At 43.1% G+C, this 23,519-nt stretch overlaps 1 protein-coding gene across 1 annotated transcript; it reads left to right on the top strand.

Annotated features, from left to right (window-relative positions):
• Positions 1 to 670: 670 nt before the first annotated feature.
• mfsd2ab (MFSD2 lysolipid transporter A, lysophospholipid b) lies at positions 671 to 12,089 on the top strand. Its single transcript, XM_004073880.5, has 14 exons — positions 671 to 947; positions 3,399 to 3,524; positions 4,162 to 4,286; positions 6,716 to 6,839; positions 7,258 to 7,336; positions 7,416 to 7,582; positions 7,664 to 7,754; positions 7,878 to 7,996; positions 8,207 to 8,290; positions 9,779 to 9,862; positions 9,948 to 10,060; positions 10,143 to 10,286; positions 10,404 to 10,580; positions 10,673 to 12,089. The coding sequence occupies exons 1-14, from the start codon at positions 852 to 854 to the stop codon at positions 10,725 to 10,727; spliced, it is 1,584 nt and encodes a 527-aa protein (XP_004073928.1). The 5' UTR covers positions 671 to 851; the 3' UTR covers positions 10,728 to 12,089.
• Positions 12,090 to 23,519: the final 11,430 nt, after the last annotated feature.

Below are 23,519 nucleotides of genomic sequence, written 5' to 3'. Positions count from 1 at the left end.
AAATGGAACGGAGCAGGGAGACTGTGGCTTCCCGTATGAACTTCTACGTCACACCTACAAGCTTCTTCCAACTCCATTTTTTTGGTCTGTTCCTGATTCACAACGACTTTTAAAGAAATAATTTAAAAAGCCATTTTAAGATGAATTTTCCTTATAAATGCCCTCCATCATGAGCATATTTGCCACAAGAACATGGTAAAACAATATCATTGCAGTGGGTATTTAAAGCCTTTGGGCATCGCATTAACTGGCTGCATTGCATGTAATGAGGATTGAGATTTAAACCCCCAACTTAATAAAAAAAAGCATAGCTCTTTCTTTGTAAAATTATCGACTGTTTTCTTTTAATTTTATTATCTCATGCTTATACTATTTTGACTTTTTTTTCTCTCTCAATTACTCTGTAATTTATTTGTTGCAGCCTGTTGCCTCCATTGCTCTTAATTTTTGTGAATTTTTTTATTACAAGAATGAGCGACTCAGCTTAAATACTGGGCTCCCCTGGAAGAATGTGGCCCCGTCGTGGGTTTGGGGTCCTCCTGCATCCACATGGGTCTGCGTGTTAGATACACGCGCTGTCGTGACACGTTCATGACAGTGAATAATGTAAGAGCTTCTGATGACTGCCGGATGAAGAGGCGCGGTGGGCGGGGTTCAAGTGGTGGGGTGAATGGTACGTTAAAACGGGGCGGGGCTGCAACACATTTACTACACATCCTCTCTCGCCTTAAGCAGAACCGGAGCCAAAGCGGGAGGAAGAGCTCTCCCTTCATCCTGAACATTCGTTTAACGTATGCGTTCGTTTTCGTCTCGATAAGAAACCAACCGAGGGACCAGCTGCTGCCTCCACCATGGCGAAGGGAGAGGGAAGTGAACAATGCTCCAACGCCAGTTTGTTGGCCAAAGGAGTCGGAGAAAGCTCGGATGTGATCAAACTCCCCGCGAAGGTGCGTTCGTTTTCCATTTCAAACTAAGAAATGAATCCGGAACATGAAGTGAAACGTGGCTTGGAGGAGAGGACGTCCTGAACGTTGGTTGGGATGAATGGAACTCACCGGCTCTGACATTTGGAGTGGGCGAGTCACGTTTGCTAGCTTGGAAGGCGCGCGCCGCTCATTTGGATTTTCCCCTCCTTCACTAGTCAGATACGGAAAAAAACCTCAACATATGTCTCAATATTTATAATTTTTTTTTTAATATTCGAGAGAATTACACAATAACACCATCATAATTCACGTTCGCTCAGAGATGTGTCGTTTAATCACATTAGTCGTTCATTATTGACACGAAAAGCTAAATTATAAAAATTATTTTAAAAATGGCTACTTTAATGAACTGGCGTGACGTTTCAGTAAATAATGGTTAGTTTCTTCACTCACTGCCGATAAAAAAACAAAACTAAACATCTGCTAATCATTAAATCACCAAATTAGTTAATGACAGTTGTAACATAAAATGCAGATTAATCAAATTATTCATGCGGAATATGTAACAAACGAACAGGAACATCTCATAAACCATCAGTTTAGAGGAATTGTTTCAACCCATGAAGCCATCTGCATTTATGGGCTGATCCAACTTATTCTCCTCTCATGGGGAAGCCGTTTTACGTTATTGATGATTTTGTAAATGCTCCTGTCCTTATTTATTTTATTTTTTTCCTTCCAATTTGTACTACAAAAAAAGCTAAATGTGCGAGATATTGTATATTTATTTATGTATTTTTATTTGCAAAACAAATGTCAGTAGACTAACGCATTTACTCCGTAATTCAAAATAGTTGTTGCGTTTTAATAGTTTACATATTTCCTACAGGTTTGAATGGAACAGGTCAGTCAAGGTGACGTGTCGTTCACGTCAGGTGATCTCTGTTCTTCTTGTGTCCTCTGTCAGGCTGAGACCTGTTGAACTTGAATTTCAGTGATTCTGACAAATTTCAGATAACTTTTGAGAATATTATCATTTTTTCTTTTATCAAAGTCTTGCATTGTAATTGGTTATACTTAAAAAAAACACACCTGTTCCCTCAGAACCCACTGGTCACATTAACACATGTTGAAGTTCTACTACTAGTAAACACTGATGAGGAGTTGGTTCCCTCTGAAGGTTGTAGTTGCATACCTCTACACTAAATACACACATAAATACTTAGTTGTAAATGATACTTCCTTTCTGAGAGGAGTGCATACTTTTATTCACCTTCTCATGTAGTCAGAATGTATGTCCTCTTCTTGCCAAACCAAATCATTGTAATGCACGATTGTGCACTATGTCACAGAAATGTGCACTAGAGTTTAAAGATAGTTTTTTTTTTTTGAATATGCAATATGAATTCATCAAACCTATACATGGGATTTAAAAGCTAGTTGAAATCAAAAGTTCTTTCAGGTGTTTAATATTAGATGTCCTATTTCCAAAAGTTCCACTTGCGTTTAGTTGAAGGAACTCATCAGATTTTAATAACAAAACGAAATGGAAAAAAATGGACAAATCAAAATTTATGTTAAACTACAAATGAAGTCAAATGGATTTAGTGATGTCCACATTCATGAGACCGTAAACATGTTGTCATTGTGATGCTCTTCTGTCATGACGTGAATCTTAGCAGGACTGGGTGTTGTCACCTAAACAAAAGAGAAGTTAGATGTATCATCAACAGCTGCTGGGTTGTTCAGCTGTGGCCAGACCAGACACACTCTGAACATAGAATCACTGACAGGTCTTTGGGACTCGTCATCTTCATGAGGTGTTACAGAGGACTTGGTCTCAAGTGCCCCCCCTCCTGCTCTGAGCTTTTAGCTTCCAAATGGGAATAAACCTGTTTTAGTCAAACTGGCAGAAATCCACGCAGTCGGATCAGATCGCTGCCAAGGTGCGCCCTGCTGGCTTGTAGACTTGGTGACCGCAGGTCGCGTCCCGACATTACCTGCCGGTGATTTGTGCCTCCGCTCGGGCCTTTGAAAGCCTGTAGAGACCGCATTGATGGTGAAGAAGAAAACACTGAAAGCTTGTTTAGAACCAAAGCTTTTATTGTTTCTGAAGGATTTCTGCCAACTGTGCTGCATGCTGGAGGGCCTTTCTGCTGGTTCAGATTAACAATGTTTGGCAAATTCCTCAAAAGACTTTTGGGAAACTTTGTTTGTGCTCTAATCGGATGAAGGAGAGAGGTTTGGAGAGAAACTGAGGTCTCTTACAGTATTCCCAGTCTTCAGAAGCCTCCATTTCTGCTTGGCAGACGCCCTCTTTAGAATTCTCTTACCCCTCGTATAATTACAAGGGCTTGGCTCTGCTGACGTCTCCAAAAGTTTGCTGACAGCTGCATTCTTTTTGTTTGATCTTTAAACAAGTGTGCATCAGGACTTTACCCTAATTTCTTTTCCAATCCTTGCTTCTTCCAGAGTGAGTGCAGGAAGAAGTTGACGGTCTGCAACAAAATCTGCTACGGCATCGGCGGCGCGCCATACCAGATCACCGGATGTGCTCTGGGTTTTTTCCTGCAGCTCTACCTGCTGGACATCGCTCAGGTGTGTGAATTCAAACCCACGGCATCAACCAGCGCCCTCTGACTTCAACTGTATGAGGAGCTTTACTCGCGGGCTCCTTGAGAGAACAAGGGAGCCGATTGTCCAAAACAGCAAAAGTATCACTGTACTGGCTGCAAAGAAAGTGCAGCAGGAACAATGGCAGCCCACTGAGGAGGGGCTCGCTTTAATGGGCTTCAGCATTAATCTGCTTCTCAAGGCGCAACGTCGTGTAAGTCAAAGCTATCCCAGGGTTCAGCTTTGTCCCCCACTCAGGCCTGCTCATCATGAGTCTATTGGGCAACGCAGCAGGAGCCTTCTATACAGTAACAAGTCAAACATCCATGGAGTCTGCTGAGCTGTATGTTTTGAGATCAGATCCTGGTTCTTTTTCAGGATTTGTTGGACGTTTAGGTGTTAGAATTCCTCATTTTCTTCATAAAAGTTAGTCCGTTTAAAACACTAGTAAATGAGAAAGACTTTTTTATAACTCTTTACCACGTCGTATCAGAGTTCAGCCTCGCCTTAACGTTCAGCTAAAGGTCATATTTTACTGCTGTATAATGTAGTTATAATAAAGTTTTGAGTCATAAACTGATTCATGAGACTCAAGTCGAAATATTTCTGTTTTCTTCCTCAGTTGGATCCCTCTTTAGCCTCCATCATTTTGTTTGTTGGCCGGGCTTGGGACGCTGTGACTGACCCCACAGTGGGCTTCCTGGTCTCCAGGAGCCCGTGGACACGTTTTGGACGCATGATGCCCTGGTGAGTTCCCCCATAGAGATGAGAGGCTCTTAGCTTCAAATTGCATTTCTGAATTTTTTTTTATTCAAATCGTTGTGAATCAGGAGCAGATGAAAAAATGCCGTTGGGGGGAGAGTAAAATATGCTGGACAGGCCACAAGCTCCCTGCTCTGCTCCATTCTGATCATCCACTGGCAGACAAATAGATCCATGAAGGTCTTTGTTTACCTCGTCTGAGCTGGAATCTGGATCTAAACTGTACGACTAGTTATCTGGCATTTGTGTTGCAGTGCTAATGTTAGGTAGGGATTTTGAGGGGCTGTAAGCTAGTGGGTGACCGTGTAAAAAGGTGGATGATGGGAGGTGGGGATGGGCTTACTTTGCGCCAATGGTCCCACCCAAAACTCAGAGGTGAATTTCTAATAAACCCCTGCTGCTCTGCAGAAACTATGTACTAGCAAACAACACAAGTTTTTGGATTTTGGCTAAAATCAGCACAATAATAATTAAAAGAGAAAATAGACCAAAAGATGATCAGAGTGGGACTTTTAGCAGATCTCTAAATAGTTCCTCTGAAGCAAGGGGGGACAGTTGGGGAAATTCTCCCCTCTCCTATTGTACATCCTATAATCTCTGAGGGTGGGGCTTAAATGGGACATGTGTCCTTATTTGGGGCGGGTCTCACCCTCTCTGCGTCACTGCATTGCTTCTGCATTGACCACGCAGGCATTCAGGAGCCTCCATGCCCCCCCCTCCATGTGTCATGTGCAGACACACTCAGCTGCTGTTCTTTTTAGAGGCACGCAGACCTGAAGCCTTTTTGTCCCCCAAAAGACTGGACTTTCTACATTTTCTTTGCTATGTCCTCCACCACAGGAAGTGACATTAACACCTTAAGGCTGACTCACACCTGCTCCACAGCGTTTTTCTCTCTATCCCAGCTCCAAGTGTGATTCATTTTCCCCTCGGGTTCCCCTCCTGAACACTCGTCATACCTGTGGAGGAATCTTCCCCACAGCAGCATTAGAACGGCATGTCTCTATCAGGATAGAAGCAGGAAGCCATAAAAAGCTCTGATGTTTGTCACAAAACGTGGACGTGTGAAGAGCGTTACTGTCTGTCCTCTGGAGATGGACTAACCCACTTCATGAAATCTGAGGACATTTTGTTCAGACGGAATTCAAGTATTTTTTTTTATCAAGGCTAAGAAAACTCTGAAAAGAAATGCTTGTAGAAGGAAGTTCAGATCCTTATCTGAAGGAAAACCTGAATTCCAGCTCTGCAGATCTTAACACTTGGCTGCTGCTTCCCTCATTCCTGTGGCGTGGATCTGCACAAGGGGACTTGAGCTAATTAGAGAAAGTCTCCGTCGTGGATGAGGTGTGGCTTTGGAGAAAGGCCGGTGCGGTTGGGTGACGATGTAAGCACACAGCAGCACGAGGACGAGGCAGGCTGCTGTGTTGTAAAGCTCCTTCAGGGTAGAAGGGGGGGGGCGGGGTGACTCGTCTTCTTCTCCTATTGGTCTCCCTGCAACACACCACTCGCCTCAGCCAATGGCGTAGCAGCATTGAGCCATGCAGGACTTTTAAACGTGAAGTGGAAGAGGTTACTACAGTTCAAACAGAAGGGTTAGAGATACAAACACTGCCATTCATTTATCTAAAATCAGGAAGTTGACCTCACAAAAACACAGAAAACAGGTTTGTTGTTGTGTGACGACAGTTATCTGCTCATGGCGCATGTATCAGCCGCTTGATGTTCTCACAACCCAGCGTGTTACACGATGTGCACTGATTATTTTCTCGGAATCAGGACACTTGTATTTGTTATAAAATAAGAAAACTTCAAACATGGCGGCCCTCTCTAGCCCACTGTTCCCCTGAGGACAGATGGATTATGCGGATGCATCCGTGAGAACAGCAGATGTAAAGTTTTCACTGTCAGAGGAGAACATTGAAGAGCACCAGAGGGCAGGTTAAATGCCCCACCACAGCTCAAAGACTGAAGTGGAGCGGATCTTTGAGCCATGGTGGGATCAGAGCACTTCGATTAGATGAAACCCATAAATGGATCCATTTCCATGCCTTCACACCCTGGGCTTTTCCCAGCATGCCTGCATCAGCTGCTTCCTGGGTGTGGGTGGGGCTTGAGCCTCTTCTGATTGGACAGTTAGGATCTGACCACAGGAAAGGAAAAAGATACAAGACCTACTTTTCCAGAGCGTCAGTGTAATTTCCTTCATGGAATGACATCACACGGTGTTTGTGCTCCTGCGCTTCTGACGGGAAACATGTCGCGAGGTGGCTGCATTCTTCAGCACCACGGCTTCGCTCAACCCGTTTCCTGTCATGAACCATAACAATGAGAAATGAGGAACACTCTGAAGAACAATGATGATTTCCATTGTTCTGCCCTTCATTCACTCTTTTCTTCTTTTCTTTTTTTTCCAGGATCATGTTGTCCACTCCTCTGGCTGTTCTCTCTTATTTTCTCATCTGGTACGTCCCCCCCTTTGAGAATGGAAAAGTATTCTGGTACCTCTTCTTCTACTGCACCTTCCAGGCCCTCCAGACGGTGAGTACCTGCTCCACCCGTCCTCTGTCCTCCTCTGGCTCACGAGTCAGGGCCATGATGGAAACGTCCTGCCTGTTTGCAGCATTATAGTCACTTTTTACTGTGATTAGACCAAAATAAATGTTTGATTTTTGATTTGATTTACTTTCATTTAACCAGCAAAGTCTTATTGAATTTAAAATCCCCTTTACAAAGGAGCCCTGGGGGGGGTCACTCATACACATATACATATACATATACATATACATATACATATACATATACACATATTATAAGGACAATTAACAATAAAACCCATAAATCTGTTCAACTTTGAAGATTTTTACTGAAACCTTTTTTAAATACTATTACTCTTAAATGATAGTTTTTGTGTGTGTTCTTTATGTTGTTCAAATGTGTCTCCTCTTCTTCACATCAGTGTTTCCATGTTCCGTATTCCGCGTTGACCATGTTCATCAGCTCTGACCAGAAAGAACGTGACTCTGCCACTGCATATAGTGAGTACAGGAGTGCAGGCCTCCCACCGGTCCTGCTGAGGGTCTTCTCCTAACCCTTCCTTCCCCTCCCGTCCATCAGGAATGACCGTGGAGGTTCTGGGCACGTTGATCGGCACCGCCGTGCAGGGGCAGATCGTGGGAATGTTCAACGCGCCCTGCATCCACGGACCCGCGGACATGATGTCGGGGATGAACGTCTCGCTCTCGCTCAACCAGACGGAGCATACCATCTCCCTGCAGCACACGGTAAGCAGTTCATGTTTGTTTCTAGGTGGATCATCCAGACACCAGTTTTCTGAAACCTTCTCCTCTCTGCCCCCCCTTTAGAGAGTGGCCTACATGATTGCTTCTGCAGTCATCTCCTCCATTTACATTCTCTGCGCCGTCGTCTTATTCTTTGGAGTGAAGGAACAAAAAGGTATAGCATCCCTCCACTTTTACCCTGAACCTGCCTTCAAAAAGTCCCATAATGCCTTGTGTCATGGAATGAGGAGATGTTTATAGTTGCAGCTCATTTGTGTGGTTCTGTTTGCTCCTCCAGAGGCGGGCCGCCTCCAATCAGAACCCTTGTCCTTCTTCCAAGGGATAAAGCTGGTGATGGGGTACGGGCCGTACGCCAAGCTGGTCATGGTCTTCCTCTTCACCTCGCTGGCCTTCATGGTGGGTAGAAGAACCATAATCAGAAACACAGATTTAGTTTGTGCTGCGTCTCTGCCACTGGAATCCGTTTCCAGCGGCTGCCTTTGCACAGCCGGCGCTCTTCTTCTCCAGTTGAATGCTGGGAGTGTGTTCCTCGTCGCGGCGGCTTGGCCCGCTGCACGTCTGGCTTTCGGGTGTGACTGAGCGAGCTTTGTGTGTTTCTCCCCGCAGCTCTTGGAGGGAAACTTTGCTCTGTTCTGCAGCTACACGCTGGGATTCAGGAACGACTTCCAGAATGTTCTGCTGGTCATCATGGTGAGTGCAGCCCCCCCACATACACTCACACACACACACGCTCTGGCAGGTGACATTTTCAAGCAAACCTTAATGGATGCATCTCCACGGAGTCCCAGAGCGACGGAGAGAAGCTGAGAGTGCAGACAAAAGCATTTTGTGTCTCATCAAACACATAAACTGTCTTTGGTTACAAAGTCTGTACTGTACTTTTGTTCTGAAGTCCTGGCTCCTTTTCCCCCCCCATAAATCGTCAGATTAATTTGCATGAACCCCACACGCAGTAAAGTTCACTTCTTCTCCGGTTTCCTTTGTTTCTAGTCGACCTAAAGAAAGAAAAGCATCACTGACTCTTTAGATCCCGCCTGGTATTCCAGCCGATTAAGACGTACGCGCCTTGAGCTCACGCAATGCAACTGTACAGCGGCGAAAGTACAGGTTAGCAGGGCCGGAGAGATTACACGCTCTGAGCCTCTACTCCACGGAAAGGATTATAGAGCCAAGACTCCATCTAAGTTTTCACAGAAACTGCCACTCAAAGTCCTTTTTTTGTGAAAATAATCCCTGCTTTTTGGAGTCATTATCAGGATTAATGTGCTCCAAGGAATGAAATCAGAGCGAATCACATTAAAGCTTCATGCTTTGGCTCTGGATCAGAACAGTGAAGGTCCAATTAAGGGAACGTCTGCTATGCAGAAGTGCCTTTTTAGGAAGTCGGGCCACAAATGAACCAACTGTTAGATATTTCAGATGCTAAGTCTTCTTTATCAGATTATTTAGTGGAAAATGTGGTGACTTTGAAAGGACATGCAGACTTCAAAGTTGAAGCTCAGGCCCAAGCAGGCACCCAACGAGCCGATTTAACACACGAATCGCGTGAGAGCAAACGGCAGACTGACTGCAAACAAGCACACTTATTCGTGAAACCACGACCAACCATCTGCAGATAAAACACCGTCTTTCAGTTCTTCTCATTTTATAAAGAGTAGTTACCCATCAGCTGTTACCACCTTAAAAAAGAGACATCCCGTTTGGATTCTGCTGTTAGAGATTTTTAAGGGGAACCTCTTCCACAGTCCGGTGAACACTCGATTCTGATTTTCTGCAAGGTGAACGTTGGCTGGCCCGGACGCCAGTCGGTAACCAGAACAGCAAAAGTTTGGGACGGTTCATAAGAGGTGAACTTACCCTAAACGTGAAGTTTGGCATGTAGACCACCTTCCTCTGCTGCTCCAGAGTAAGGCTTTGTAGGCGTTACCACGACGACGCATCCCACCACGTATCAAATGGTCTTCTTTTTGGGTAAAAACCTAAAAAATGATGGGATTAAAGCATTTATGGGTGTTTATTTCTATTATAAGCGGCCGTGGTAGAAGCGGGATAATGACCTTGGAGGTGTCTGTTATCAGAAGTTAATGCATTAATTTCTAAAAGCAGACACCTCCAATGTTTATCCGAGTGTTGGAACAATTATTTAGGGATTGTAATGGCCTTTCCTTCTGCTTTCAGCTCTCGGCCACCCTGACCATCCCCTTCTGGCAGTGGTTCCTGACTCGCTTCGGGAAGAAGACCGCGGTCTACGTTGGCACCCTGGTGAGTTCAAGTGATGCCGAATTAGCTTGACTGACAGTGGAAGGGAGCTTCCCAAAGTAAAACCGGAAACTGTTCCTGCTTCCAGTCTGTGGTTCCCTTCCTGATCCTGGTGGTCTGCATAAAGAGTAACCTGATCGTCACTTACGTGGTCTCCTTCTTCGCCGGGGTGGCGGTGGCTGCAGCTTTCCTGCTGCCCTGGTAAAAACCGCTTCAGCATTTCTGTTTTTTTTAACCTTTTTTTTTCAAATTTAGGTTTTAATTGTAAACAAACTCTCCTCAGGTCCATGCTCCCGGACGTCGTGGATGACTTCCAAGTGCGCAACCCCGAATCGGCGGGTCATGAAGCTATCTTCTACTCCTTCTACGTCTTCTTCACCAAGTTTGCCTCTGGAGTTTCTCTGGGAGTGTCCACTCTCAGTTTAGAGTAAGAGTTTCACGCATCTGTAACCTACTTCAATCTCCCAACATGGACTTCCCTCTCAAAAGCAAGGAAATGCTGACTGTTTTTTAACTCGTTTTTTTGTATTTATGGATTTTCCAGCTTTGCGGGCTACATCAGTCGAGGCTGCTCTCAACCCTCCAGTGTAGACTTGACTCTAAAAATTCTGGTTTCCGCCGGTCCAATCGTCTTCATCATAATCGGCTTGGGAATTCTGTACTCCTATCCGATCGACGAGGTGAGACGGACGAAAAACCGAAAGATGCTGCAGGAACTGAGGTAAGGCTGCGGCGCGCAGGACAGGAGCTCGCCATGGTCGGTTCTGTGACACCAGAGCTAAACGTTTCTGTTCTTGTTTTTTTTTTTCTCAGGGACAACGAAGCCGATTCAGAAACGGACTCTGCCGAGCTGGCTAATATTATCTAGCACGTTATCAGAACCCCTGCGGACCAAATGGAGCGGACCGGCACTTTGCACTTGACAGACCCAGCTGACCCGTCCAGGCCTGTCGGATCGGAAAGCCTCTGCCTCGTTGGGCCGCGCCGATGCTGCTGTTCCACGTACAGAACTGTAGAGTTGATGCACGTGTGTAACTGTGAGCCTGGCCGAAGTAAGGCCTATAGAAAAAGCCTTACTTTTTCTATAACAAACTTATTTATTGGGAATCACTGAGTTTTGTTTTTGGACGGAAGCACTTGTTAAACTACACAAAAGGGTGTCGAGCTTGTTTGAATTAACAGGTGCTGCTGGTAGAAGTTTCTGCTGTTTTATAGTTGAACAGCAGCGTCGCCTTAACTCCGCCTCTTTTTTTAGGGGCTAAAAAAACAACCCAAAGCGACAGAGTTTCTGTGTGTTCTGAACACCTTATAGCAACGTAGTTGCCCAACCCATTGGTTCCCCCTCGCCGTCGTCTTTCTATCCGTCTCTTTGAAGCTGGATTTCAGAACAAAGAGTTCTGCTGAAACTACTAAAGCACCCTTTGTTTGCACAACTCACTGCCAGGTTAACCTAACCATCCACGTATTTAAAGAAAATGTTCTCATTAAGCTGTTTTCTGCAGGTGCTTTAATGTGATGACTGTAAGTGGTTCGTAAGTGAGGAGTGTCTGCTCATATTTATTAGTTGGACTGTTCAGCTCCCGTTTGCTGGTTTCTCAGTGTCTTCAGGAACGACGATGCATTTCAGAGCGGGAGAGAGAACTTTTCTAACAATCAAGTGTTTTTAAATCGGTACAATCCTGGCATTGAACCAAGGGAAGCACACGCCTGTACAGTGGGGTTAGGGCGGGGAAGTGTTTGCTTGTTTTCTGGATGTTTTTGTTTTTGAAAACGATCTCTGCCAACCCTCAGCTCCTGTCATTTAAACTGAGATTTTTCATCTTTCATATCAGCCGATATGGAAATGTGCATGTGCAGTGTCATATGTTATACATACTGTTACATCTGTATATGACAACTGAGTTGCCAAAGTAAATTTCTTGACTGTGGTTCCTCCTCAGGGGGGGCGGGGCCAAGGCGTTGTTGTAAATCATCCAGTTTTGTTTTACCAATGAATCTTTTTTTTTTACTTGAAAGTTTCCTTTACAAGTTTGAGGCTTTAGCCAAACGTGTGAGCTTTAATCCCGCGGAGACACACGAGCCTTGTGTACACGCCTCCTGTGCAAATGTAAATATTTTGTGTAAATGTGTACAGACCTTTGATATTTGTGGCTGCTCGTGACAGAAGCTCCTGTAAAGATGTTGTATTTAAAAACGACGTGGAAGATGACCATTAAACCGATTACATGTTCTCTGACTGAACGGTGTGTTTACTTGCAGAGCATGGAAGGAGGTTCAGGTTGATCAAGAACAGGAATAAAAATAAATAAAAAAGTACCGACAGGCTCTACAAGTTTGATGGAAGGAGAAGAAGGAACATGTCGGGGAGCACAGAGTAAAAGAGATAGATGTTGTGGAGCAAAGATCAGGAAGGGTGAGGATGAAGAGTTGGTCCTGACAACATACCTGTGGAGGTCTGGAAGAGTTTAGGAGAGGTGGAGAAGAGCTTCTGACTGGAATATTTAAGAAGACCTTGGAGCGAGAGGGAATGTCTCAGGAACAGAGGAAGAGAGTTCTGGTTCCATTTTTAAGAAGAAGGAAGATGAGGAGAGAACATACAGAGGATGTGAACTCCTGTAGAAGGAGTGGACACTACACGGAGGTCAGAAGTGAACATTTGGTAAATGGTAAATGGCGTATACTTATATAGCGCCTTTCTTCCTACAAGGACAAAGCACTTTACAGTCACAGACCCATTCACCCAGTCACAAACACATTCACTCACACATTCACACACTGGTGGCGGCTCCGCTGCCAAACACAGGCGCCCGCCTACCCCCAGAGGCAAGGTGGGGTTCAGTGTCTTGCCCAAGGACACTTCGACTCATGGGCGTGCAAGGCGGGAATCGAACCTGCAATCTTACGATCATGGGTCGACCGCCCTACCGCTGCACCACGGCCGCCCTCACAATTTGTAAATTACTGGTTCATTTCATGCATAGAAAAGAACCATGGATCCCATATTTACTTTGAGGTTGTCTCAGGCTGAGAGACATAGTCTTTCCAGCGTGTCCTGGGTCTTCCCCGGGGCCTCCGCCTAATGGGACCTCCCCAGGGAGGCATCCAGAAGGCATCTGGCTCCTCGATGTGAAGGAGAAACGGTTCTACTCTGAGGTCTCTGCAGGTGATCAAGCTTCTCACTCTATCTCTAAGGGAGAAACCAGCCACCCTCTGGAGGAAGCTCATTTCAGCCGCTTGTATTCAGGACCTTGTTCTTTCAGTCAAGACCCAGAGCTCATGATCATTGGTGAGTATCGGTCCAAAGATCTGGCTTGGCTCTCTCTTCACCACAATGGACCGGAACAGCAACGCCGCACCAATCCATCTGTCGGTCCCGCAATCTGATCTTCCATCACCCATTAACAAGACCCAAAGATATTTAAACACTCCACCCACCCAGAGAGGACAAACTGCAACTCTTTGGTGAAGAACCATGGCCTCAGCAGTGCTGACCTTCATCCCAGCCGTCTCACACTCGGCGAGAGCTTCCGTCGGCGAGTCCAACATGCACTGGGAAAAGGTCTAACTTACTGCAAACCAAGCTCTTGCTTCGGTCATACAGAGACCGGACAGCCCTCAGTAAGGCTACACAGACCCCAGACTCACAGAGCACCCATCCACAGAACACCACAGGGTGTCTCAGTCGGATGCTTTCTCCAAATCCACAAAGCAAAAATAGACTGAATAAATGAACTCCCACAAACCCCCAGCACTCCGGTGTAGATCTGGTCCACTGTTCCAAGACCAGGACTGAAACACTCTTGTTCCTGGATCTGAGGTTCGACTATCGGCCAGACTCTCCTCTCTAGAACCCTGGCATAGACTTTCCAAGGGAGGCTGAGGAGTGTCATTCCCCTGTGGTTGGAACACATCCTGCGGTCCCCCTTCTTGAAAAGGGGAATGACCACACCTGTCTGCCAGTCCAGTGGTGCAGGTTCCAACTGCCACGGGATTCTGCAGACGTGTCACCCAAGACACTCTCACAGCAACCAGAAACTTGAGGCACATGGGCTGACTTCATCCACTGACGAGCTCATCGATTACCTCAGTGACTTCAGCTTGGGGTATGGACAGCCCACCCCGAATAACCTTTACACTTTTCAAAAATACTTTGCATAAACACTTTCACATCAACCAAGAGTAATATTCATAAGAGTAATATTCATAATATTTAAATACATAAGATTGTCAAATGTAGTTTTACACCAAAAAGTTGAGCCAAATAAATTGGCAAATATTGCCACCTAGTGGTTAGAGTGCAGAACAAGTTGGAGCTTAGTTTTCCCTGAATAGACATGCAGATGGTTGTTTCAATCGTTTTAAAAAACAAAAGTCTTTCTGTCATGAGTGGTTTCCACTAAAAAGTTCCGTTTATACTGTATTTTCAGCATGTAAATTCTTCAGATTGCTGGTGTTTAAACTACTGGAGATTCCTTCCTGTCCTTTCTACGGTGGCCCAGAAGGGCTAAAATAATTCTAGAGTGTTATTTTGTGTTGCCTTTTGAATCTAAGGTATTGGGTTGTGACCCTTCTGGGCACTGTAAGAATGTGAACAAGAAACATATTTTCAAATCAGCATAAAATGTCAAAAGAAACATGAGAGAACAAGCAGGAGAAAAACGAAGCAAAAAGCAACGCTTTTACAGTCTATCAGCGCATCTTTTTACTAAAAACACGCCACAGAAAAGGGAAGAAACTTTTCCACAAACATATCAATATCATTTCGGCACTTGGAACCATCAAGTTCTCATTAAAAAAACTGAAAAAACAGCGCTTCCATCTGATCGGGAAGATGGCAGCAGTGACAGCAAACTGTGGACGTGGTATCTAGGAATTGGAACAAATCCAGATCTCTGATTGGACGCCCCAAAGTTTCATACTTGAAATTGGAACAAATCTGCCTATTTGATTGGCTGCAAAATTGCAACAATCGGAACATTTGCAACAGAGAAGATGAGGTTCAGGGAGAAGCAAGGATGTGACGCTGAAAAAGAAACAGATTTTGAATCTTAAAAAAAAAGTGACTCCGATGTGCTCAGACCACAAAAGTGAATAGTTGAAGTATTGATGTGGAAGCTAGAATAGGTTGATTCATTGAGAAGATAATATTTGGCCCATTCTATGTCAATCCCAGCTCTTCATCTGTGGGCAGAACCAGGTGTAGAGGAAGCTGTACAAACCACATGTGATCATCATCACATGAAGGGATCTCTGTTCATTTCTAAAGCACCTGGAAATACAGTGAATCTGACCTATAAGATATTAAATGTGAATTTATGAATCCCATCTGCTCATACTGATGACCATGTTTCAACATATGATACAGTGACTAAGTACCGGATCTTCTAGGGGTCCTCATACTCGTACAGGCTCTGCAGGGTCTTGGGTTTGAAGTCCCCAAAGCCAACAAGTATCTGTCCCTCCTGCCCAGGCCTAAGAGGCTTCACCCGTTCCTCCTCAAAGGCCTGGTGGAACCTGACCCACAAAGTCAGGGTAGCTGAGGAGTATTCTGCAGGTCCCATTGTTCAGTTTAAACAATCACTGTTTGAACTAGAAGAAATGAACCTCAGACACATCCCTTCGTTGACCATCAGTGGGGACGGAGACGTTGTCCTTTTTCGTTCCTTATTGTGGGAGAACACCAGATTGATGATGTAGCTCACACTGTTTTCCAGCTAACAGTGGAAGGTCTTGTCCTGATATTTTCCAAACGGGATCTGCCACTGACTTAACACCAGGATTTGGTCATTGACATCCCCCACCCACATGGCCAGCATCACGTCCACCTTTGGATGCATCCTAAAAATGGATTCTACCAAGAAGGTTTGGGAATGTTTTTCTCCAGTGGATTCTCAAACAGAAGTTTGAGTCTGTTCTTAAAAGAACTTCTCTTTTCAGTTGACAAAAAAGCTCGCAGGAGCTGCCTCTGACTCTGCCGCCTGAGTTACTAACATCTGTAACAAGCATGGTCAGGTCCTCATGAGCGTCCTTACCAGCACCTGAGCTTGAGGATGTCTGCGTGGACCCTGACATCCTAACCATCCTAACCAGTTCCACAGAACTGCAGCCCGGTTAGGTGACACAGTTGGCACCAGCATGTCCTGAAGGTGGCCATGGCCCTGTTGGAGAACAGAGGTCTGTCAGTGGGCTCCAACAGCAGGGTGGCCAGTGTAGTCTCACTCTGGGAACGCCTGCCAGAGTGTGACATGCAGCGGGTCGTTTACCTCACCAGGCACCAGGAGAGGAAGCCTAAAGGACGTTCTAAGGCCACAAAGGGGAAGAACTCTTCCTGTCCTGGAAGGAAGGAGAGTCTCCAACGGTATGAGTCGTTTCTAGAAGTCTTTTACTAACTTTGAAATCAACTTCATTTTGTCATGCTGTTGTGTCTTCCACATAACATCCACATACCTGATCTTGGGGGACCATGTGGCCCTCAGAGACGCAGTGCTAGGAAGCCCCAGGCTAATGGACTGGGGCTGGACTTCAGCCGTTTCAGCTGTCATCTTGTTGGTGATTTGCATATCTAGCTTGACATCAGATGCCTTTTCAAAAACGACCCTCTGCATTGACCCGGACTTGGGACCGGCACACAAAAGCACTGGATTGTGCCCTCATGTGGTTGCATTAAGTTTTGGAAATGGCATGTTTCCAATTTTTATTTAATTTAATTAGATTCAATTCAATTCGATTCGATTCGATTCGATTTGATTTGATTCAATTCAATTCAATTCAATTCAATTCAATTTTATTTGTACAGCCCAAAATCACAACAAAAGTCGTCTCGATGGGCTTCGAAGTAAAACATGAACTCAAAACGATCATGAATACAAAGAGTTCAAAAAGTTGATACATTTTACCAATGAGTTATATCGCTAGAGGAGACATCACGTGATTCATCATGGGAGGAGAGCACCGCCATCTTGGTGAAGTCAAGTCACTGCTGCAGTGCATGCATGTGAACACATTTTTTGCAAAATGCCAGTTCATTGTTTGGGTTTCAACTGCCAAAATCTGAGAAATAAGTCCACAAAGGAGGAAGGCATAAAATTTCACAGGTAAGTACTATAATTTTTTTTCTTTTAATGCTGCAGGGGCTTAATAGTACACATGTTGACATACATGCTGCAGGGCTATTATCAACATGCTGCATGATGTATGTATAATTTGATGTCAACATAAATTAAACTTCGTTTTGTTAAACCTATATACAGTATAATAAAACTAGGCTATTATAGTAATATGGATTTATACATTTCTGACTCAGTGACTGAACTTTTCTTGCAGGTTTTTAATGGATTCAGATTTAAGGAAAAACTGGGCATTAGCAATCAAAAGAGCTCACCCAGATGGATCACCGTGGTTACTAACTAGCAATACAGTCTGCTTATGTTCAAAACATTTTGTGGAAACACATTATGAAAAGAGGCCAGACTGTTCGCTTGAAACCCGGCGCCATAACATCTGTTACACAAATTGATCAGTCACATGAATCAGTAAATCTATTTTTTTTTTTTTTTTTTTAGGGTAAATCTGTTGTTAACTTTTTGTTGACTTATTATTTATGTATTTATTATTATTTATTGACTTATTATTGATTTATTATTATTATTATTTATTGAATCATTATTTACTTATTGCTATTATTTAATATTTGTATGTATTTGTATGTATTTGTATTCGCTTGAAACCCGGCACCATAACATCTGTGTAACACCAAACTGATCACTCACCTGAATTAGTAAATGTATTTATTTATTTTAGGGTAAATCAATTGTTAACTTTTGGACTTTTTGTTGACCCATTATTTATGTATTTATTATTATTATTTATTGACTTATTATTGATTTATTATAATCCATTATTATTATTATTATTATTATTATTATTATTATTATTATTATTATTATTATTATTATTATTATTATTATTATTATTATTATTATTATTATTGTTATTATTGACTTATTATTGGGCTTTTCTGAATAATTTAAATTAAATGTCAAAGAGGTCTAAAACTTCTAAATGTTTAGAAATTATTTTTAAAAATTCTTTGTAATAATTTTATTTTGAGGTTGACTGTTTCTCTTATTTAACAACAACAAATGATCTATCTATCTATCTATCTATCTATCTATCTATCTATCTATCTATCTATCTATCTATCTATCTATCTATCTATCTATCTTTCTATCTATCTATCTATCTATCTATCTATCTATCTATCTATCTATCTATCTATCTATCTATCTATCTATCTATCTATCTATCTATCTATCTATCTATCTATCTATCTATCTATCTATCTATCTATCTATAATATATTACATATTTTTATATGTATAAATATATAAAAATATAAATTATATAAAAGCTACTTAGATGCCACCAAAGGCTATAGAAAGCACTGTCATTTGGGCACCGACAACCTCACCAAGATGGCGTTGCGCTCCACCACAGTCGGACAGGTTTACCAAGCGGGCGTGTCTCCACTTGTGATATAACTCATTGCATTTTACAATATATTTTTATATATATATTTAAATATATATACAATTAGAGTCAAATCTAATATTATTTGTTGCTTGCTTATTTATTTAAACTAAATTTTTATTAGTTTTTGTCGCATGAAAACAAAACACAAACCAAAATCAAAATAGAGATTGATTCTTGATGCTTTGTGGGTTTATTTGTTGTACATTGTCCATTTTTCCATTTTCAGTGTAATTGTGCCTCTTGCAGTCTCAATTTGTATTTTTATATGCCTTTATCATTGTTTGAACGATAAGTAGTTTATTTTGATTTAATCCAATAAATGGGAGATCTATACTTTTAAGAAAGTTTATTTTATCTTGATCACAAGCTGAAAGAGGTTGGGAATATAGTTTTTTATAGTAGTGAGTAAATATTCTATCAATTTCCTCTGGGCTGTTTGTTACTTTATTAGTCCCGGGATCATAGACTGAAAATAGCACCTGTTGTTTTTTAATTCTCTTGGCTAGCAATTTTGTTGATTTAGGCCCTGCTTCATGATAACTTTGTTTAAAATTAATCAGCTTTTTTTCAATTTATCTAATCCCAACCATATTGTAACTTGGTTAGGTTAATTGTTCAACCAACTTCCTGGTTTCCAGTTTTTTTTTCTGTGCATTGAAATGTTTTTTTTTTTTGTCGTTCAGCTCATGCAGGGGGAAACCGGAGCATCCCGGAGAAAACCCTTAAAAAAGTCTGAGTGTTTGGGTCAGGGGGACTTTATGGGAAAGCATAAAGTTTGGAAAAAAAGAACTAAAGCTTGAATCTGCAAAAACTTTGCAGGGGGCATGGAGATTATGTGTATAATTCTGTTTTAAGCTTTCTTTCTTTCACTTGTGTGTGTTTGGTAACATTTTTTTTTTTTTGTCGTTAAGCTCATGCAGGGGGAAACCGGAGCATCCCGGAGAAAACCCCTTAAAAATCTGTGTGTTTGTGGTGGTGGGGCTTTTATTTTGAAAATCGATCAATCAACAAAGCTTTTTTATCCAAAAGCTCCTTTGCCCCCCCCACCCCCCCCCACCTCCACCCCATTTACACATACACAAAAAATGACTATAAATAACTAACTAAAAATGAATAATAAATCAGTAAAAATAAAATAAATAAATAAATAAATAAATAAATATAAAAGCACTGAACCCCAGCAAGGGCGAGCAACGACCCCAGACCAAACCAGCAAGCATTGGTATAAAAGGACACCACATGAAAACCCTAAAACTAAATACCTAATAAAGTTTTTCTAATAAACTTTATTAGCATTGGTTCCTCTTTTTGGTTGTGAACCTTCTCGAGCAGTTCTTAATTGTCCGAGGATTTTCTTTTTTCCTTTTGTCCTTCCTTTTTTCTGTCTGAATAATGCAACATAATCCATGGTGGGTTCAGACTTGCGGCTTGTCGTTTCTTCTTGTGGCCTCATGGTGTCTTGCTGAGCAACATTTTCCTCATAATTAGCAGACACGTTCATCAGATTGACAGCAGTTGTGTCTTTGCATTTTTCATAGAAGAAGACTATTCCATGGAAGCTCATGTCATCCAGACTGGTCTCATCTGCCTCAGAGATTTTACTGTCGTCCGCTTTAAGAATGACTCCATCTTTGAAAACGTAGGTGTAAAAGTGATGAACATTGGACTTGAGTTTTTTGTGGCAAATGACAGAGGACAGGTTGAATTGTTCCTTCTTGCCATTGATGGGAACATAGATGGAACCATCTGGTGTGACTCGTTCCCTGACTGCAGATTGTCTTGGCACATACAAGGGAAATATGTCACAATCACCAAAAGAGATTCCCGTTTCCACATCTGAAGAGCAAAACTGACACTTCATGTTGGAACAGATATTTTTAGTGTTGCTGTCAAGAAGAGAGATGATGGAATTTGTGTTTCCTGGTTGCGGTGGAAGGAAGAACATGTTACCCAAATCATTGAACCCACACGAGATGTTCTGGCACTTGTAACATCTACTTTCTTGATGCATGTGGAGATTTGCTTGGACTCCGCAGTCTTTCAGCCAGCACAAAAAAGGGTTGATGAAGTCAGCAATGTCATTTTGTTCTCCTAATTCCAAATCTGGTATGACATCAGCTAACTCTTGTAGAACTACTCCCACTTCGGATGGAGAAAAGTATGCTCCTGGATTTTGGACTGCCTTTAGAAACAATTGGGCAGTGGTTGGTATTGTTGATATTGCGGCCATGACTTCTGAGTCCAGTGATTGAACGGCATCTCTCACAGTATTCATGTTTATTATTGCTTGAAGGGCGGAGTTCAACCAACAGTTATTGAGGCAGTTAGCAAACTTGCAGATGTCATTTCTTGGGTTGTGACTATGAGCTGTTGTAGAGTTCACAAAGCCATTGTTTGCCGTTTGTTTAGGTGTTGGCGTTAAAGTTGTTGATGTCGTGGGCTTAATTGGTCTTAAAAAGAGCATTTTCTTTCTCTTTTTGAGAATTTGGGACTTCATCGTTGCACTACGTTTGACTAGTTTTCTTGCTGACTTGAGCAGAAATCTTTGGATTGCAAAATTTTTAAAAAACATCTTTCAGGTATTTCTTTCCAGGTGTCTCTGTCAAGATTAACGCTAAGATGTCTTCAAAAAACAAATTTGGTTGTTGAAGACTTATATATATGACTTTTGGGGACAGTATTTACAACAGATACCTCAAATGACATCATTTACGACCTCAAATGACATCAGTCAATATGCTAAAGGTCAACTGTACAAAGACATCACCATTGATGAGATCATCATTGATGACATCACCATTGATGACATCACCATTGATGACATCAGTGGTGAAGCTGTGGGGGATGTCTGGTTATGTTTTTAGAAATTATTGATTGATTTATTTGTTTGTTTATTTGTTTACTTATACTATTTCTGGCAGTTCCTAAAAATAATAGAAGTCTTTTGTTGAGCTCATTTTGTCTGACAAAAGGGTTTGCATTCATTATTCTTTCTGGAAACTTAAGGGTGTAAATTTATTCAAACACTTTTGGCCAAATATGCCAAAGGCTGTGAAATACTCATCTTTTTTTATTGATCAAAGTCTTAAAGTAGGCAATAGAGTAAAGCTTTGTTAAAACAGCCTAAAACATATTTCTTTCTAAAGTGTTTAATGAAATTGGACCCAGACATGCTTGTAGTGTAGAGCTTAGAGTGCAGCATTTGTTTGTATTTAACCCTTTAGTGACTCTTCAAACTCGCTATATCCTACAGGAAATACGTTTAAATATATATAAAATTGAGGGAAAGAAACAAATAATGTATGTTATGAACTCAACATCGCAACACAATTTGATTTTTTAGTTCAACTTCCTTTTTAAACACACACTACATTACCAAGAGTATTGGCTCATGTGCCATGACTTGTATATGAACTGAAGTACCATCCCATTCCTAACACATGAAGTTCAATATGATTTGGTTCCACCATTTGCAGTGAGTCAGTCTCCACCCCAATTCATCCCAAAGGTGTTCTGTGGGGTTCAGGTCAGGACTCTGTCAAGTTCAGATAATATAAGATAATATTTGGCCCATTCTATGTCAATCCCAGCTCTTCATCTGTGGGCAGAACCAGGTGTAGAGGAGGCTGTACAAACCACATGTGATCATCATCACATGAAGGGATCTCTGTTCATTTCTAAAGCACCTGGAAATACAGTGAATCTGACCTATAAGATATTAAATGTGAATTTATGAATCCCATCTGTTCATACTGATGACCATGTTTCAACATATGATACAGTGACTAAGTACCGGATCTTCTAGGGGTCCTCATACTCGTACAGGTTCTGCAGGGTCTTGGGTTTAAAGTCCCCAAAGCCAACAAGTATCTGTCCCTCCAAACTTCCAACATGGTCGAGCCTGGTCGGGCCATATTTACAACACCCCTTGTGGGCCACCCTTTTTTTCCCGGGGTTCCCCCCTCCTGGGCGGGGGCGGCGGGCCCCTGCCTTGCTCCTCCCTGGACCAACCGTGGGCCGGGTGGGTGGCTGCCTGGAGTGCGGAGGGGTCTCCCTTGGGGGGTCCTGGCTCGTACCTGGGGTTGGGGCGGGGGGATGCCCGGAACTCCTGGGTTGTGGTGGGGTGCTCGTCTGGGGCTGTGGGCGTCCTTCATCGGTGGGGCCCTGCGTTGGGCTCTTCCGGCGCGGCGGGGGGGCTGCTTTCCTGGCTGGGCTGGGGCGGCGCCCTCTTTCCCTCCGCGCCTCCCTGCTCTCTGGCTCTGGGGGCCTCGCGGCGGTCCTGCTGGCCCTGGCCTGGGTGGCGGTCTTGGTCGCCCGGGGGGCGGTCGCTCCCTGCCTGTTCCCGTGTGGCGTTGGGGGAATTCCGGCTGCCGCTGCTGCTGTGGCGGGGGTCTGGGTGTGGGGGTGGCTGGGCGCTCCTCCTCCTTCTTTTCACATTCCACCATCCATTTTAGAAGAACATAAACACTCACCTGAGCACAGGTGTTAGCTCACTTTGCACTTAGAGTTTGCATGATTGAATGAATGAAAGATTTCACACTAGTTGGTTTAAAGGCATAGGTATGCGTTCGTGAACACTATCTGTTTTGTGTACATGTTGACATGTGAACATTTTTTTGCAGCTAGCAGGTGTGTTGATAATATTTGAGTGTGTGTGAACAGGTCCCGCCCTTTTTGTACTACATTTGAACTGTACCGTAATGATAAACAACCAGTAAACCTGTCTGCTTTATGCTGCTTCATGGTCTTACCCCCCCCTCTCACTATCACCCCCCCCCCCCCCCCCCCCCCCTGGCATCCCTCCCTCTTCTTCCCTTCTTTCCTTTTCCGTCCGGTCCAACACCAAAGATTTTCAATCATGGTTGAAATGAATAAAAGTTTGGCCTCAATTACAAAAGGGGTTTGTTCAGTCATACCTTTGGTTTGTCTGAAGATTAATAACCCCTCTTGTTAAAGTAAAATATGTCCAACACAAGAGGCCCTCAGCTCTCATCTGCCTGCCTAGCTGTTGGACAGGACAAGTTAAAAAAAAAAAAAAAAAAAAGTATCTGTCCCTCCTGCCCAGGCCTAAGAGGCTTCACCCGTTCCTCCTCAAAGGCCTGGTGGAACCTGACCCACAAAGTCAGGG

The sequence above is a fragment of the Oryzias latipes genome, chromosome 11 (genome assembly GCF_053564925.1).
Source record: "Oryzias latipes strain Hd-rR chromosome 11, Olatipes_Hd-rR_3.1".
Taxonomy (NCBI): domain Eukaryota; kingdom Metazoa; phylum Chordata; class Actinopteri; order Beloniformes; family Adrianichthyidae; genus Oryzias; species Oryzias latipes.
The sequence above is the reverse complement of the archived record's forward strand: the minus strand, read 5'-3'. Positions and strand labels throughout refer to the sequence as shown.